Genomic DNA, 18,924 nt, shown 5'->3' with positions numbered 1-18,924 from the left:
CATCAGCCCTCCCAATGAATATTTAAGATTGATTTCCTCTTTTTTTTTTTTTTTTTTTTGCCACACAATTAAACATTATTTAAAAATTATTTGTAAAGAGAAAGCTTAGTTCTTACTAAGAACTATGGTTGTGGTTATGTTACCCTCCTTTTTTCCCCTTGAGAATGCAGAATGGATACTTCCTTCAGCTTGTGGGGTGGGATTTTTAGACTCTTAAATTCCTAAATATCATCACACTAATTAGTCCTTTCCCTTCCCTCTTAGACTTGGAAGCATCAGCTTAAGACAGAAAATTTGCCAACTATTTTCTCCAAATGCTGGTGTGGACAGCTCTGTAGTTAGGATGGTATCTGACTGGGAAACAAGACTAGACATCTCTAGATTTTTCACTGAAGTGAGGATTCAGAACTAGGGTGAGGTGAAGGAGGCACCTGCAATGCAAAATTTAAGGAGGTACTTACTCCCAGATGCTGTGCACTTGCTTGACCTTGAGCATGAATGCCTCCTTAAATTTTGTGGTCTACACGCCTCCCTTGCCTTTTTGGAGTCCTGGCCCCTCTCCTTTGCATTCTAGGAAGTTCCAGGGGCTCTAGAAAAGAAAACAGAGCCTTGAGGAAGCTCTACCATCCTAGCCTTTCAGGACACACAGAAGGGTATTTGCCTGCTTTCTAGAAGAACACCAGCTTGATCACAAAGGCTTCCCCACTCCTTCTTTTGGAGCTCTTACGCAAGAGAGTTTTGATTGTCAACAAGTCTCTGGATAAGGGCCCCTGTATACAAAGAGAACCATTTATAAAGCCCAAATGAGGTCAAATCTGTTTAAGTGATTTAGAAACCAAAAATCAGTCCTTATTCATGTCCTGGGCTTTCCCCGCATATTTTGCCATTTGATTGCATTTTGTCTTCGGTGACTTCACTTATTTTTATTTGATTTGCACATCGGCACTTCTACCCAAATAAATTATCAGGTTTTGGAACCAAAGAGCATCTGCTGAAGACACTGAAGCAAACTGAAAGAAGTCCAGTGGCGGATGTGGGGGGAGGGTGCTCCACGAGGAAGTTCAGCTCAAGTGATTTTAAAGATCAATGTCAAATTTTATAATATGCAATCCATTTCACTAGGGAAAAGCTTAGAGTCTCCCTGGATAGCATTTACTTTTTTAGTGTAAGGACAGTAGGTGTTTTTTTTGTTATTGTTTTGGTGTGTGTGTGTCTGTGTGCCTACACACTTTGAAAGGGCAAATTTAATCCTGACAATATTTGATATTTTTAATTGAGGCCATTACAGGACAATGAGGCTCTAAATGACTTGTTTCATGTTTAATACAACGATTAGATTTTTTAAATTGCCAGTGCTTTCTCTGCAGTCTTCTATTTGACCTCACTATGTGACATGATTACATCCTTTCCCCCATCTCAGTATGCCTTTTGTTGAAAATAATGCATTTGATTAAACCTGCTTCTGTGTTGAGAAATGCTAGTCTAGTTATTACAACCTCTCCTGTCTTCTTTTGTCTTTATTTTAATGCAAGTTCAAGCCCAAATGCAGTAAATGCTCACTTGTATGATTATGGGTACCTACTGTTTTTTGGTTTTTTTTTTTGTATGGGTGGGGCCTCAAAGGAGATGGAAAACCTTTCTCATTGCAGAGCCTCTGTTGGAATAATCTTGTTTCATAAAATAGAATTCACTTTTAAGTCGAGTTTGGCTTTTGATACTGTTCTTGAAAGCTGAGTGACTATCAAGTGGACAAGTCATAGTTACTTGTTCTGGGAACATAGGGAGTTGCCTTACAGGGGGTAATTATGTTGCCAATTTCTAGGTTTAAATACATCACACATACATGCATATTTACATACATACATACACACATGCATACAATTTGACAAGGAAGTGGTTATGGACCTACCTTGGACTGTTTTAAAAATATAGCAGGAAACATCAGAAAAGGCAAAAGACATAGAGAAGACTTCCTGAGACCATTGCACAAGGACCCCTGCCTGGTGAAGAGAATGATCTCTCAGTTTTCTTTTTAGGAATCTGAGAGCAGCTCCCTTAAGAAAGGTTGCTCACCAGGTTTTTATTGTTTGACTTCTTCACACAACCGAGAAGGGCTCCACCCTGCGCCCTTTGAAACAGCAAATTCTCTCCATACAGAGAAACCTACCACGCAGTCTCTTAAATAAGTAAATAAACAACATATATATGTTTTGTTTAAAAAAAACTTTAAAGCAAAAGTTATACATATATAATAGCGTCCTTTCACGGTGAAATACCCACGGAAGATTCAGGGGAGGCGCTCAGCGTGCAGTTCAGGTTCTGGAGGCATCTTTGCAGCAAAATCCTTGGGAAAAAGCAAAGCAAGAGGACGTGTAATTGGGTCGGGCCTCACCGCGGGCCCCTGTGGTAGCGGCCGGATGGCGCCGGTGGAGCAGGTCAGGCGTAGGGCGGACACGGCAACCAAGCCCGCGGGTCCCTGGCCACCTGGATTCGCTGGGTTGCTTGGTCTCTCATCCTTTTTCTCTCTCTTTCATTTATTTGTCTTGTTTTTTTTTTTTTTTTAATACGCCGAATTCTGTTTCTTAATATAATTGGTGGGCAACTCAGATGTCACACTCGCTGTCGCTGGAAGTGATGGAGATGGCCGAAGTGGCTGCCTTGCTGGACAGGCTGGCGGCCGGGCTGGCGGCGGCACCCAGCACCTCGGGCGTGCCCTCTTCCTCGGCCCTTAGCGTCCTGCCGGACCCCTGCGACAGGACCTGCTGCTGAAGTCTACCGGGAAGGAAAAGAAACTGGTCACTGCGCAAAACTAGCCACCGACCTCCCGCCCACTCCCACCCCTTGGTCCACATCCTTTAAGCCCAGCAGTCAGCCCCTCTCCCTCTGACCCGGGCAGAGGCTGGGCAGGAGGGCTTTGGCCACTGCTCCGGGAGCCTTGTGGTTGCTCCATCGTCCTTCTTAGTCCTTTCTTGGCTCCCTGTCTCCCACTCTTTGGGATGCTGTGCTCACAAGGTCATTCCTGGTTGTTGGTCACCTTTGGGAGATTTACAATACTGTCAGGATAAATGAGACGTCAGTGACAAGGACAGATGAGACTCTGGGCCAGGAGCCCCTTTCCCAGCTTGTGTCTGCCTTGGGCCCACCTCTGTGCCAGTACCCCGGAGGCCAAGTCTGCCCCAAACTAGAGGCAGAAAGGGCAGCCTGATGGTTCCCAGGAGGGTTTGGGCCTGGGAGAAGAGGTTGGGTTCTTGGCCAAAATATTTGAGATCCACACACTGGGGAATGAAAAACCTCTGCCAAGTAGTTTGCTGTTTGAGACAGAGCTGCCCACCCATAAGAAGGGCAGAACTCGACTTTGCACTTCTTCAAACGTAAGTTAGAAATTTCAAAGTGTTAGAGAAGGATGCCTTTGGACTTTAAAATGACAATACTAAACTGCCTCACTGCTAACAAGCCAGGCTTCACCTAATAAATAATAGGAGCTTCAGCCTAGGCTGACAAGAATTAACCTTGGGCCTTGCGATCTCTAGTTGTTTCTGGGGTTTTAATTTTTCTTTCTTTCTCCCTCTCATTGTAGCCTTGGTATGGTGACTGGAACCAGCTTCAGGAGCGACCCCCAGGCGTCGAAAACCAGACAGAAAGGGTGGGGAATCCAGAGCCCGGAAGGAAACCCCCACCCAGGATCCCAGAACGCAGTGAGCTCACACCGAAGACCTCCATCCCATCCCAATTCCTGCGGAATCCAAGTCTCCAGGCCTTCGGTAAGCGCGCCGAGGGTGCGGTCACCGGCTCCCACCCCGGTGAGTTCAAGGCTCGGAGGTCTATAGGTACCGACCTGTTTTTGGCTGCAGCTGCCCGATCCCTTTGCCGGCGGTTTTTGAACCAGTTGCCCACCTGCGTAGGGGTCAGTCCGGTTGCCTGGGCGAGCTCACGCTTTTTGCTTGGGTTGGGGTAGGGGTCCTGCAGGTACCATTCCCGCAGCAGGTGCCGCGTGCGCTCCTTGAAGCAGTGTGTCTTCTGTTCGCCGTCCCAGATGGTGCGCGGCAGCGGGAACTTCTTCCTCACGCGGTACTTATCCACCGGCCCCAAGGGCCGTCCACGCAGCTTCTCAGCCTCCTGGTAATGAGCTTCGAGCCACAGCGCCTGCAGTTTGGCGTGAGACTCCTTGGTGAACTTGTGATTTTCCAGGATATGGTAGAGCTCGCGGTAGTTGCCACCGTGAAAGGCCACGATGGCTCGTGCGCGCAGCACAGATTCATTCTTGTTGAGCGCCTCGCAGGCCGCAGGGGCCACAGGCAGCGACCAGAGGAAGCGACCCAGGCGCTCCACGTCGCCACTCTCCTCTAGAGTCTCGCATACCCCGGCCACTTGCTGGGGACTGAAATTCAAAATAGGCAGCTGGAACATGGAGGCAGCGCCGGAGGCAGCGCCGGCGACAGCGGAGGCGCTGAGTCCGGAGCGGGACACGCAGCAGATGCCCGCGGACCCGGCCGGGTGCGCCAGGCTCTCCTTGGTGAAAGCGGCTCGGGGCAACCGGGATGCACGGCCAGGGCAGCGGCGCAACCGCAGGGAGCAAGCGAGCGGGAGGGATTGGAGGAGGTGCCGACTCCGCAGCTCCGGTTCGGCTCGGCTCCGTTGGGGCACGCAGGCCAGCTAGCCGGCGCCGCTACTGGGGTGGGCGGATTGGCGGCGCGGGCGCCATGGAGACCCCCTGTCAGTCACTGGCCGGCTCTGCCAATCAAGACTGCGACCGGAGCGCCCAGGCCATTTCAGCACCTCCCCGCTCTCGACAGCGCCCGCCGTTCTCCGGTGGACTTCGCAGTATTTTGCAGAACTTGGAGGAGGAAAAGACGGGCCAGTGGATGGGAGAGAAAGACAGGCGAGAGTCGAGCCGCAGCCTTTCGCTTCCACCCCCAGCCCTGTTCCTCTCTCTTCCCTGCAACCCCCCACCCCCACCCCCCGCAAGAGGCGGTGATGTTGCAGAAATCCACTTTGGGGCGAGGCGCTGCCTGGGTCAAGAGGCCTCCAGAGGACAAAGAGGACTGGGCCAAAACGAAATCCTCTGAGAGAACTCACTAAATTTAGTTGTAACGAAACAGGAAACCTTGAAGGGGGACACGAAAAGGGAGGGTGGAGAAGTGGATCATCCCTTTTTCTTGCCTGTACCCATCTCGGCATGCCTTTCCAGCTGCCAAAGCAGTCGAGTGGGAACCGAATCTGAAGCAGAACGAACCGACCTGGGACCTGTAGGAGAGGTCAGTTTGGACTCTACCCCCATCACCTTCAAAAGCCTCCTAAAATCATTTAAAATCCGAGCTAGGACACTCTTACTTCTGATAACCCAGGCGCTGACCATGAAGTGAAGCACTCGCAACAAAAGGGGCGCTGCACACCCCAAGTTTATACTTTTCAGTTTTTCTCCCCAGTTTAATGGACTTGAACAAATTGCAGCATAGCCACATCTAGAGTGAGAAGTCACTGGTAGGTCAGGACAGCAACTTAAAAGCTTATTTCAAAGACCTTTTTAAAAAGTATTGATTTGCTCTTCTTGCAGGCTAATTTTGCCATACCCTCTGTTAGAATATTTAACTCTTGAGCTGGGGATAGAAAATCTAAACTTGGCCTTTGGGCCCATAATTCAGTAAAAGTGAAATAGAGAAGAGGGAACCACACTAATAGAGAAGGGGGTGCAGAAAGTGCTTCTTAAGCCGCTGAGCACTGATCCCTCCTCAAGAGAGGAAGGGCCTTCTTGGCGGCTTGGGGCCAGCAGTTGAATTGATAACTTTATTGATTCCCAGTTGACATCTTCATCATACCGTTTTCTGAGAAGTAGGTCAAAAGTAACTACCACCTCATCTGGCTTTTAATAGGGGTTTGTTTAGTTTGAAGAAAATAATTGGGAGAGGGGAATCCGACAAAATGCCAGGAAAAACCGTCTTTGGAGGGCCATCCTTAGAAAGGAATCAGATGGGAATGTTCACTGCCGAACTGGACTGGGCCCGGCTGTCTTTTCTTTAGTATCAAGTACAATTTGTATGCGGCTTGTACAGCTTTGGTAAATCAGAAGGCAGATAGATAGCACAGATGGTTGGAGGTGTCGGGTCAGATCATGCTACGCCTGAGTGCAGGGCAAAGCTCGTTCTGACGGAAAACCCTGATATTATTTTCACAGATCTTCACAGTTCACTCAAAAAAAAAAAAAAAAATTGCAAAGGGGAAGAAAAAAAGCCCTGCAACCATTTACATCATTTCTGTGAGATTGCCAGCCGCCTCAATGGAAAGACTTTCTTTTCTAAGAGCTTATTTTCATAGAATCCGACAGGGCAGGGGCAAAATAGAGAGGGTGATGAGGATAATGTCAAAGCACGAATCTTCTCTAGCTTGAGGAGACTTCCGAATCCGCCGCAAGGACAGCTTTTAGTGAGGAATATTGTAAACAAGGGCCAACAGTGCGCCGTGTAGAAAACCCGGCAGGCGGGGTCGGGGTGAAGCGGAACCCCAGGAGGGCTATTTCCCGGCACTCCTGGACTGCAAAGAAAAGCACCCTCCCTCGCTCCAATTTGCAGAGGTTTCCTAATTTTCGCTCTCGGGGTGTCTCGCCTCTGGGCTTTCCTTAGCCGATCGCTTTTAGATCGCCCTCCGCGTGCAGAAGAAGCGGAAGGTGCGCGGGACCTTGCAGCTCTGGAGCCCAGAGGGGACCCCCAACCTCTATACCTAGCCGCTGAAGGCTAGCAGAAGTTGTGGGTGCCCCAGGGGACCGCGCCTCCGCAAGCATTTTTGCTGCAAAATTTGAAAGTGATGAATTCCGGCTTCTTACCCTAAGTCTTTGTGAGCAAGTCTTGTAATTTTCGGAGCCTGGGTGCCCTATCCAGAAAATGGGAACGTTTATTTCCAGATGTCCCCTCTGGCTTCTGCTCATCTGGGGCTCTCGAGCGAATGGAACCGAAAGCCTAGGTTGGCCACGGTGGAGGGTCGGGAGAAGGGCGCTGGCTGCAGCCGCGGAGTCCGAACCCCGCCTGCCGCGACGTCTGGGCGCCGGGGCGCGCGAGCTCTCAGAAGAGTTTGGAGGTCCGGGTCTACGGTCTGGACATCCTATCTTCACCATCGCAGGGGACTTCGCTTAATTTTATTAACTCAAGGGAAATAAACTTCTTTAGGGCACACTGCGATCGCGTATTCGTGCATCAGCTACATTCTGGGAAGGGACAAACGGAAGGAATTTGTGAGCTCTCATCCTGAAAATGAGAGAAGCTGCGAGGATTCCCTTAGAAATAACTCCGCTGTGAGGAGGATGACCCCACTCCACGATTGAAGCGCACTTTCCCGGGTTTGCTAGGTGAAGACTGGATCTTTTCTTAATTTTGCGGAGGGAAAGAGTTTTACCAATTTGGGGACTTAGCGCCAACCTTGCAGGCAACTCACTACCCATTTTTATTGTGTGCTTGACCGGGAAACTTGGAAGGAATAGCAGCAGTCTTTGGGCCCGTCTGGGCAGGTTTGCAACTTTCTGTGGTTGGTTTGCAGTTAGTAGTAGATTCGAAAGGCCTTGGATTCTCGCCGGAAATCCCTAGATGGCTATTCTTTCTGCAAACTCAAGACTTACTTTATAGAGAAAAATTTGGAAAAAGCATGTAGAAGACAATGCCCTGCTCCCACCCCCGGGGAAAATTCTGTGTCTAATTGTTCAGTTCCGAGACAACAGGGCAAAGTGCCTCCAGGGAGCTGTGAGGTTCATACCAGAAATCTCCAGAATTCAGTCTGGGACTTCTTGCACTTATCCGTCTCCCATTGTTTTGCCCCTTCTATGATTTTGCTCTCTAGAGGAGAGGGACACTTGGAGCCCAGGTTACACTCTGCTGAAAGATTTACCAGTAGAGACCAGTGTGTAGAGATCAATACATTATGTCTAGTTTCTACTCTCTTGTCTTGTTTTGTCTTTCTTTTTTTATTTTTGACTTTTCATAAATCAAGCTGTAAAATAAATGACGTCTTTGTTTTCTTTCCTATACAATTCACATAGTCAGGGATTTTACAGATATAGTAACTGAATGCATCTGAATTCCTTGATAAAGACTTTTGTGCTGCATATGAGAGTCACAGACAGGCTGACAATGAGGTCCCAGCCTTTTGTGTATGTCCATTTTGACTTTGGGGGGAGAGGTCTTTGTTTCCCTTTCCTGAGCCTCAAAGCCATGTGTTGCAGATAGATGAGAATAATGGAAAAAAAAAAAATCTAAGATTAAAAAGGCAGTTTACTGTCTTTGAAGTTACAGTATTAAAATTTCACACTCATCTACTTATGCACTTAGTATTCTGATTTTCAGATGATACCATAAACATATAGATATATGTTGGTTTATGTATTTGGTGGTCCAGATCTCCAGATTATGAAATTAATTTAGTATCCTAGTTCTAAAGTACCAACTATCCTAATAAGTTAGGAAATCTATCTTTCATGCATTCCTGTCCTTCCTGTTTACACCTGTAACAAAGAACAGAGATGCCTCTTTTTATTCCTAAGAAAAAACACCATTTGAGAAATGTTTTGTCGATTTCCTGGTGCTGTAAAATTAACTGACAAAAAAGTATTACAATAAAAAATGTTTATCTAATTTTAAGAGATTGGGCTATTTTTGTTATTTCCATAATTATTCCCCATCTATTTTTTAAATGATGCATAATTTCTTGTGTTGTTAAGTGAAGGAAATATTTATAAGTTTAAATGTGGGAAAATGTACCATTTAAAAGTATTGATTAATTATCAGTAATGGTTTTTTAAAATGTTAAGCTGACAATGCAACTCTGTGTTGACCTCCAGTTTGTGATTGCTCCTAGGTGTTTGGATGATAATTTGTATCTAAGCCAGAGAGTATATTAGAAGTTAGACTACTTATTTAAGCTATGGTTTTAAATTCACTTTTCTCACTTTTCTGCTTCTGTGAGGTAAGTCTAAATCTTGGAGTTAACCACACCACAGCATTAGCTTACTTAGGGCTATGTATCAGTGGATTCTTATGTGAAAGATTTATTCTTAAAAATGTAACTAGCGTGTCATTTATAAACACTTTATTATCAGTGATGGAACATTAGTTGAATGACTGAAAGAATAATTAATTAATTTGTAATTCTCTACTAGAGCTTTCTATTTTATTTTATTTTTTTTACCAGCAGGTTATTTTTGACCATTTTCTAATCCAAGATCAAAGTATCTTTTTAAAATACACATAGATACTTTACAATTCAATGAAGTGAAAGAGTGTAAATCAGTTTAAGTCTTCTGGCATGAGTCAAACATTATTCACATTAAATTGTGTGTATTATATGTAATGTATATGTATTAATTGCATGTATTATATGTGTAATAAATAATAATTTCCCTTCCAAGCAGTGTAAAATCAAATAGGAGCATTAGCCTCCAATAAATACTTTGAATTCTCTGAGTTAATCCAGTTCATTAGCAGAAAATACTTTGAAAGAATTACATTAAAAATATAATTTTTATGGCATATAACTTGCATATTTTGCTACCCTTCAGTGTAGCAAATCTCAGGAGGGCAATTATACTCCCTCCTTCCAGGGGACATTTGGCAATGTCTGAAGACATTTTTAGTTGTCACAAGTGGAATCTAATGTGTGGAGGCCAGAGATATTGCTAAACATCTTACAGTGAATAGCATGGCCCTCTCCCACCAACAAAAAAATAGTGTCACTGTTAAGAAACCCTGCTTCAAAGAAACTCAAAATAATCAGGGCACTGACAAACAAAACCTGCTAAAATTCTGTTTATTCTGGAGTTGAAGCACTTTTAAAGGTGTTGGTGCCCTTTTTATTTCACTTTAAGTCTAGGCCACACCAATAAAATCTATTCCTAAAGACTTACTGTAATTTTGTTTCTTTTAAACATTTATAATAAATGATACTTATGGTGACTGAATACTTATAAATTTAGAAATATTTCTGGAGAAAGTGGGGTTTGGTTTCTACCATGTTGGAATCTGTGTTCTTTTAGTAATTGGTGGGACAGACAGCAATGATTAAAGCTTTTGCTCAGTCCCTCTGCATTTTACAAGTGAATAAAATATGAAGACCAAAGAGTTTAAATGATTACTTTCATTATACAGCTAGACAGTGGCAGAGGTGTGTTTAAAACACAGATTTAATCCTCTATTTATCACATACTTTGCTCTCCCTACCCAAGGAAGGTGGGCTAAATCCTGTTGAGTTTGAGGATGAGGACCTGAATCATGTGAGTATTTATTGGTGGCTGCCATGTGTACAGTTCTATGCTATTTCCTGGTGCTGTGACTCTCAAAGTTTGATGCATTCTAGTTCATGGATCTCAGAGAGATTGAAACAGTTCTGGGTCTTGTCAAATAGTGTACCCTTGCAAACCCTAAAAAGGCCTTGAATCTCAAATGTGATTCTGGGATTTCAATTATCTTCCTTGTGGGACAGGAATGTTGGAGTCTGGGTTTATTGAAGACCTTTCTCTGAGTCATCACACTGTATACTAGCAGGAAAATGGAACTGAATCCTGCCTCTTGGGGAGTAGAGATTGGACTTGAGGTGCTATAAGGCTTGGTTTAAGTAACAACAACAAAAAAAAACCCTCCAAACTCTTTTGTCAGGTCTTTCAAAAGAATAACAGTGATGCGCACTAGCATTTCTATAATTAACAAGCTGTCAACATTTCTATTACGACCACAGAAGTCTATTACAGACCACAGAATTGTGATAAATGTTTCTTTAGGTCTGAAATGTTAGCCTTCATCTTCTTTTCAGCCTAAGGCAATTTTTGAAACCAATTTTGTTTCAATCATTTTGGATCAGTTGTGTGGTAATTTTGGAAGTGCAGATGCTCTAGGCCCACCTATTGAAATAAAGATTTTTAAATGGAAACACAGAGAGGAGTCTGCTTAAGCCCCAGTGGGGACCAGCTGCAAAGCTCTGGCAGGGAATTATATAGGCAGATAGTGAGAGTAGATTTGGAAAAAATTAAGAGACAGAAAAATGTGTGCATATGTCCTTTAACAGTAGATTTAGTTCCTTCAAACTATGGAATTTTAGTCTTCTCTTTTTTTTGTTTTGTATTTTATCTGTTTTTACTTTCCCTATTATTCCTAGGTTTTCGTGAAATTAATGTAAGAGAATCTGTCTTTACAGCAATTAAAATTTGAGGCTGAACTGATTTTTTTGAATTTTAATATTTAATTTTAATCTTTGTTTAGTTAAATTTTCTTTCTACCCCCTCATCTCCTTTCTGCTTGACCATCTTTTTATCCTTGTCTGTCCTTTTATGGACTCAGAAGTTTCATATTTCCCAATGATTATCATTCTCTGCATTTAATAATTCATGTTTACTTTCTCTTTTTCTGTTTGTTCTGACTCCATAACTCCTTCATTCTGCTCCCCAAGTCTCCATTGCCAAATACCTTTTCACTAAACTAAGCCTTGTTAAATTGTGAGGTTGACAAAGACAGTGTTCATTTCTACAAGTTGATAGGGGATAGGAGTGGTTTTATAAGACAAAAAGGGCATCAGTTCAGTTCAGCTGCTCAGTCGTGTCTGACTCTTTGTGACCCCATGAATTGCAGCACGCCAGGCCTCCCTGTCCATCACCAACTCCCGGAGTTCACTCAAACTCACGTCCATCGAGTTGGTGATGCCATTCAGCCATCTCATCCTCTGTCATCCCCTCTTCCTCCTGCCCCCAATCCCTCCCAGCATCAGTCTTTTCCAATGAGTCAACTCTTCGCATGAGGTGGCCAAAGTACTGGAGTTTCAGCTTTAGCGCCATTCCTTCCAAAGAACACCCAGGACTGATCTCCTTTAGAATGGACTGGTTGGGTCTCCTTGTAGTCCAAGGGACTCTCAAGAGTCTTCTCCAACACCACAGTTCAAAAGCATCAATTCTTCTGTGCTCAGCTTTCTTCACAGTCCAACTCTCACATCCATACATGACTACTGGAAAAACCATAGCCTTGATTAGACGGACCTTTGTTGGCAAAGTAATGTCTCTGCTTTTCAATATGCTATCTAGGTTGGTCATAAATTTCCCTCCAAGGAGTAAGCGTCTTTTAATTTCATGGCTGCAATCACCATCTGCAGTGATTTTGGAGCCCCTCAAAATAAAGTCTGACACTGTTTCCACTGTTTCCCCATCTATTTCCCATGAAGTGATGGGACCAGATGCCATGATCTTCGTTTTCTGAATGTTGAAAAAAAGGGGCATAGTGTTACTATAATGATGTTTTAGGGAAGTGATGCTTCTTAAGCTAAACTTTATGAAAGATAAAATAGTAGAAACAACAAGGACTCTTGAAATTTTAAATCATTGTACTAACCACATGGTTTTAGGTCCCAGTTTCCTTATTGGATGAACTGTATAATACTTATCATATAGAATAGTTGTAGGGATTAAATGAGATTATGAATAGCCATTCCTTGCATAGTGCTTGGCTCATAGTAAATTTCTACGTGTTTCCCACTTGTGGAAAAACATCCATTTAATCTATTAGTTTGACCCTCTATATTGGTGATGTCTCACTTTCCATCTTGTCTTTGGTCTCTGCTTTGGTCATCCTTTGGTGTTCTGCTTAGGTCTCTTGAAACTTTCCAAACAATAGATTCCTTTGAAATATACCTTCCTGTAGATTACTCACTGTGTCTTGCAGTAAATTAGTCTAAAGAAGTCAATAGATAGCTTACATGAAATTACCCTGATATTAACCTTAATAGTTTCCTGTGGATGCCATAACAAGTTACCACAAACTGAGTGGCTTAAAACAACAGAACTTTATTCTCTTGCAGTTCTGGAGGCCACAAGTCTAAATCAAGTACAGTGCTTATTTCAGAGATTCTAGGAGAGAATCCATGTCTTGCCTCTTTCAGTTTCTGGTGGCTTCTGGCATTCCTCGGCTTGTGGCCGCATCTCTTTGATCTCTGCCTCCTTCTGCACTTCCTCTTCTCTTCTCATCCCTTCCCTTACCTCTCCTCTTGCCCTTGCTCTCTCTGTAAAAATTCCCTCTGCTTATATTTTATATGTGCATGTGGCTGCATTTAGGGCCTACCTTATAATCCAGGATTATAAGCTCCTCTGAAGATTCTCAACTTAATCACATATTTTGCCATAAAAGGTGATATTCACATATTCTAGGCATTAGGAGATAAATATATCTTTGAGGGTTTTTTTTTTCAGCCCACCACATCCCCTTATATGTCAAATATGCTAATCTCAAATGTTTCTTGAAACTAAATTAAGAGACGAGAACAAGTTTTAAGTAGTGAATCTGCAAGTAGAAAAATAACCCTTTTTGCTTTAAAAAAAAAAATTTTTAGACTTTCACCTCAAAATTATACAGTGTCAAGACTGACAAAATCCTAAGCAGCGAATTTTTATTAACTTCATTTTCATATTGAACTTTGCTTTTAAACCTTCCCTTAAGCCATTAATTGAAATGAACAACAAAAATAGTAGATTTATCTCATGGGATAAGATAAAAGAGAAGATTCCAACCCTCTCTGCATGTGTTTAGTATAGTGTGAAAACATGTTATGGTACTACACTGAAGTATTATTCATAGATATAAGAATAAATTTGCAGTTTATTTTTCTTCATTTCAGTGAGTTGAAATAATAATTTAGAAGTTCTACAGTATTTTCTGGTTCATCAATTGTTATCTTTCCTTTTTCTTGCTCTCTTAATTGTTACGTATGACTCTATTATTGCCTATAAACAGGACACTTAATATCTTCCGCATCAAGATGCTCTGTTCTTCCTACCATGGCATTACTTTCCCGATTGTTCTCACCATCCAGATAGGATTAGATTTTGAGAGTATTTTAACTTCCTCACTTTCTTCTTTCTCTGTTACCCCAACCTGGAAGTTTTTTTGAAATGGTGTAGTACTTAAGAGTTTTCCTTGTAGTGTGTCTGTTATATTTTAAGAATACTTATTTAGCAATTATTACACACACATACAGACACATGTATTCCTCTCCATTCTATCCCTCTGTTATGGTTCATTTGTTGATATTTAGTTGTTTTTCTCATGTATTTTCCTCATCTGATGTGCTAATTTTTTCCCCTACTAGAAGTACCCTTTGTGTTTTTTTTCTCTTCATAAATCAATATATGCTCATTGCAATAAATATCCATATACTTATACAGTAAAAAGTGAAAGATTTTTGTAATATCTTTATTCCATAGATAAATCACTATTAGTGCTCAGTGCATATCCTTATAGACTTTTTTTCCTATATACAGAGATACAGATTTTTTTTCTTTTGATAGAAATGCTGTCATATTATTCATACTGTTTTATAGCCTTCTTTTCATGATAACATTTTATGAACATTTTTCCTGATAGTAAATATATGTTATCATTTTGAATGGCTGTATTGTATTCCACAGCATACATACCGTAACTTATTTAACCAGTCCCTATTGATATTTGTTTAAATTGATTCCAGTTTTTCACCATTATAAACAGTGAAGCAATGACCATCTTTATGTATTGTCCATTTTTTCCTTCAAATTCTTGGAAGTAAGATGAATGAATTGAAGATTTTATATATTTAAAAATTGTTGTTTCCAAATTGTCATCCAAAAGGAATTTTATCATTTTTTTTTCTATCCATATGATGTGAGTGCCATTTTCCCCTACACTCTGGCCATTAATCTTTTAAATCTTTGGCAGATTGATAGGTGAAAAATGGTTTCTCACTTTTTCAAAATAGCTGTTTCTTTTATTATTAATACGATTATGCAGTTTTATATATTTATTGGTCATTTATATTTCTTCTTTTGAGAATTTCCCAATTATATCCTTGATTTGGGATGTTTGTTCTTTTTACTCATTTGTATATTTCTTCCAACATTAAGGATACATTTTTTCCTGTCATAAATTACATATAAATATTTCTTCCTGCTTTTTCACTTATTTTTTAACTTTATGGTGTTGTTTGCCCTATAGTTTTTATAATTTTCACATAGTCAGATCTATCAAATCTGGTTCTGTCTCGGGTGTTATACTTAGTACAGTCTCCCTTCCGAGTTATAGAAATAACCTGTATTTTCCTCTCCTATTCTTTCTAGATTAAAAAATTAAAAAAATTTAATCCATCTGGATTTGTTTTGTGGTCTCATGTCAATTTGGACTCTTACAGGGTTTTCCCTCCCCCTTTCAAATCATTTTCTAATTCTTCCTTCTTCCTCCTTCCCTCCCTTCCTTCTTCCCTCCTTTCCTCCCTTTTTTCCATCCATCCATTCTCCCTTCCTTCCCTAGACCAAAAAAAGTATAAATGCAACCCCTTTTATACCTGCCCCCATTATCTTTTTAGCCTTTTCTTTCTTCAATAAGAGTATAAATTTTTCTCTGTGACTTTTCTTCCTCCTTCTCTTGCTTCTCAGCTAATTCACCTCAGGCCTCAGAATGTCCTGGTAACCTCCTTCCATTTCAGACCTGAGTTTGTCTTTTGATAGCTGGGGTTCTCTTCTTTCTCTGGCAGTCTAGCTTGGCCTGGGTGTATCTAGACTATGCTTGTTTTCAGAATATTACAGGTGGGGTTGCCTAAGGTACCAAGATTTGCAAGACTGGAAGAAGTTAGGAATGAATATATCACCATACAGGAAAGGAAGGCTCTTGACTTGGGCCTTTAAGAATGAGTAGAGATTTGAGTTGGAGATAATGAAGTGATCTGGAGACTGTCTAGAGATTAAAACCAGGGCTCTAAGAGAGTTCTTGGATTGAAAAGTGCCTCTGTTGTATATTTCCCAGAGTTTAGTTTTACCACCTCTGAATCCTGCTGTTATTTATCAATTGATAATTCTTTTCCCACAGACTTGAAATGCCACTTTTATCATGTATTAAATTTCTATATATACAGAAGTATTCTTTTAGGCTTTCTGTTCTCTTTCATTGATATGTCTATTTATTCCTGTGGTTCCACTACTATAGTTCAGATACATTTTAATATTTGATAAGGTAAGTTATTCTTCAGTATTTTTAAAGAAAAATTCTTAGGCCATTTCTGAATGTAAGATCAGTTTTGTCAAGTCTTTATCACAACCTCAGCTTCCAGTGGCGTTTTCATGGAATTGTGTTGTTTTGCTAACTGGCCCCATATTTGGAGGCAGGGAGAGACTGAAGAAAGAGGTAGACCACTGCAAACTGGTAGGTGGCAGGTTTAATAAGCAAGGGAACTTACTTATGTAAGACTTGGCTTGGTTAACTACAGGACGGGTAGATCTCTGCATCTGCCTGCCAAATCTTAAAGTTTATATAGAGGTCTTAACTGGGTTCAGTCATGTATTCGGTCCAGATGGTCTCAACACCACCTTACTCTCTTAAGGCTACATCCATGAAAACAGCTCCCACTGTGGAAATGGTGGGCAGAGCATTCATTCCAAAGACAGAAAAGAGTTGAGGAGCCTCTGATTGGGTTTAGCTCCTGGGTCAGCTGGTAGTCATGTCCTCTCAGTGACCTCCTCCAACACTCCACCCCTTGTGACTGGCTCTTATGATCTTACACAGCCACTCTTTTCCAAAGAAAGAGTTCCCTGAGTGGCCAGCAAGGGGTTTCACTAGCATAGAGGTGGCTTGTTTGGTAACTATCTGGCCATCCAGGTGAGACATACCATTGCAAATTATAGTAGATGATGCTTTTCCCAGGCAAGATAGGGGCTTCAGTGTTTTCAGCAGCACAGTAGATTGATCCATGCTGAAAGTCAGGCAATGTCTGTTTCCTGCAACTTCCATATCTTTATAATATTGAGTATCTCTGCAGGAGTGCCTGGGACAACAGACCCTATTGGTTGATCATTCAAAAGTGTTAAAGTCAAGGTGGTTTTACCTGATACTGTTTTAATTTGCTTCTTTGATATCCATCTTTCCTTTCTATGAACCCAGCTGTTTGCTGATCATAGGGGAGATTAATCTTCCATTCGATGTCATGTTCTTTTACCCAGTCTTGTATATCATAACCTTTGAAATGTGACCTCCAATTACTGTCTATTTAATGAAGGTATCTGTACATGGCACTCAGCTTCTCTAATCCCCTAATGGTAGCAGCCTGATTTGAGCCATAGCAGGGGAAACTTTCAGTTAGGCCAGATGCAGTGTTCACACAAACCAAGTCATATTTAGAACCCTCACTTGGAGGGAGGGGGCAAATATAATCAATTGCCAATTCCTCACTGGTTGGGAACTTCAGTACCTGGCCCTAGAGTCCTTTGGTAATTTCCTTGGGTGGTGTTTAGAACACAAAAGACATGTTACTGCATTAACCAAGTCACTGTATTTCAAGGGCTATCCAGCACACCTTGACAGTATGCCATGCCACCCATATGCTATGGAGGGTGGTCACTCTTTCTGTGCAACCAATCTGCCATATATATTGAAGGGTCAGTTGCTAGGGCTTGTACTTGAGCTAGGGCATCATCTTCCTGGTTGCCCGGATGTGTCAGTGTCTTGTGAACCAGCATGTGGAAGACAGAAATGATTGCCTGGAGCTTTTCCAGGTTAACCCAAAAGTCTTTCCACGTATCCTGACCCTACAAGGACTTTTACACAATCATCCACTCCTTAGCTTTCCATTGTCCAAGTCATAGGGATTAATGCTTTTATAACAGCCCAACTGTCAGTGCAAAGGATTAGTGATCAGAGTTTATGAGTGATCACCAGACAAACTGCTCTGAGTTTGTCTCACTGGCTGCTATGGTTTGTTTTTGTTTTCAGCCATCTGTATTTCAGATATCATTAGGGATTTCCTCCACTCCCTCTCTACAGACTGCAGGGGCTGCCACAGGAATAGGAATGGAGGCATTCAGAGCATCTTCATATTCTACAGGACTTAGTAGCACCTGTATTTCTAGAGATAGTGGGCTGGCAGACAGGGTGCTCTTCTGCTACATATAGACATGCTGCTTAGTCAAAGTGGGAGTCTGAGCCATAACAGAAGGTGGTTGATGGAACATACTCTCCTTCTACCCTTTGATAGGGAGGGAAGTTCTTATCATGATATGCTGTTCTTTCATGGAAGACTCTACCCTGAGGATAACTGTATACACTATCAGGAGCTGTTGCTGTATGTGTATGTTGGGGGTGGGGTGGGTATATTGGGTTTCTGCCCACTTTCAGAGCTGGGGCCAAAATCCTAGGGATACTTTCTCATTCTGTTGTGTCTGCTGCAGCACCCAACCCAAAGCTTCCAGGGCCGCAGATACATCTAACTCAAATGGCAACTCTGCATCGGAGATGCCCAGAGCTTTAATCTGCTTCACTAGTATTTTTGTCTTTTCAAAGGTAGATTGTTGCTCTCATTCCCAATCCCATATGTGCCCTTTCTTACCAGACAGTACAAAGGATGGAGGCACTTTGCCAGGTAAGGAATAAAACCCAGACCTCCAAATTTCTATAAAAGCTTGCACCTTTCATGTTCTTAGGGGTTGGATAGGCTTTCACTTTATCAATCACAGCTACTAGGATAATGCACATCTTACCCAACCAAATTACTCCCCCAAATGTTATGGCAGTGCCTGGGCCTTGAATTTTCTATGGGTTCACCACCCATCCTGTACCTCACAGATGTTCTAGTTCTAGCAAAGTCTACAAAGCCTCCTGCAGCAGTGGCAACTCTTCACACATTAACATAATATCACCAATGTAATGGGCCCATTTTACTGTAGTGGAGAAGGAGACATATCTTGGGCTGGCATCCTGCAACATATTGTGGGGCTGAGTAGGTAGCCTTAAGGAAGCATTTAGAAGGTCTATTTTTATCCCTTCCTTCTGAACACAAATTGATCTTAATTATCAGAAACCTGTACTTGTCAGTCTTTTCCTTAAAACTTTGAAGATGAAGCACTTTTGCAGGGATGAATAACATATTAAAAATATATTAAAAATACAAAAAGTTTAGCAT

General features: G+C 42.1%; 1 protein-coding gene across 1 annotated transcript; it reads right to left on the bottom strand.

Moving 5' to 3' along the window:
* Positions 1-2,060: 2,060 nt before the first annotated feature.
* SIX6 (SIX homeobox 6) lies at positions 2,061-4,640 on the bottom strand. Its single transcript, XM_061429052.1, has 2 exons — positions 3,836-4,640; positions 2,061-2,772 (listed from the first exon to the last, which is right to left on the bottom strand). Exons 1-2 carry the CDS (start codon positions 4,405-4,407, stop codon positions 2,604-2,606), a joined length of 741 nt encoding a protein of 246 aa, XP_061285036.1. The 5' UTR covers positions 4,408-4,640; the 3' UTR covers positions 2,061-2,603.
* Between the last annotated feature and the right edge of the window lie 14,284 nt (positions 4,641-18,924).

Source organism: Bos javanicus, chromosome 10 (genome assembly GCF_032452875.1).
Source record: "Bos javanicus breed banteng chromosome 10, ARS-OSU_banteng_1.0, whole genome shotgun sequence".
In the NCBI taxonomy this organism is placed as follows: Eukaryota; Metazoa; Chordata; class Mammalia; order Artiodactyla; family Bovidae; genus Bos; species Bos javanicus.
This window is presented reverse-complemented; position numbering and strand designations above follow the sequence as displayed.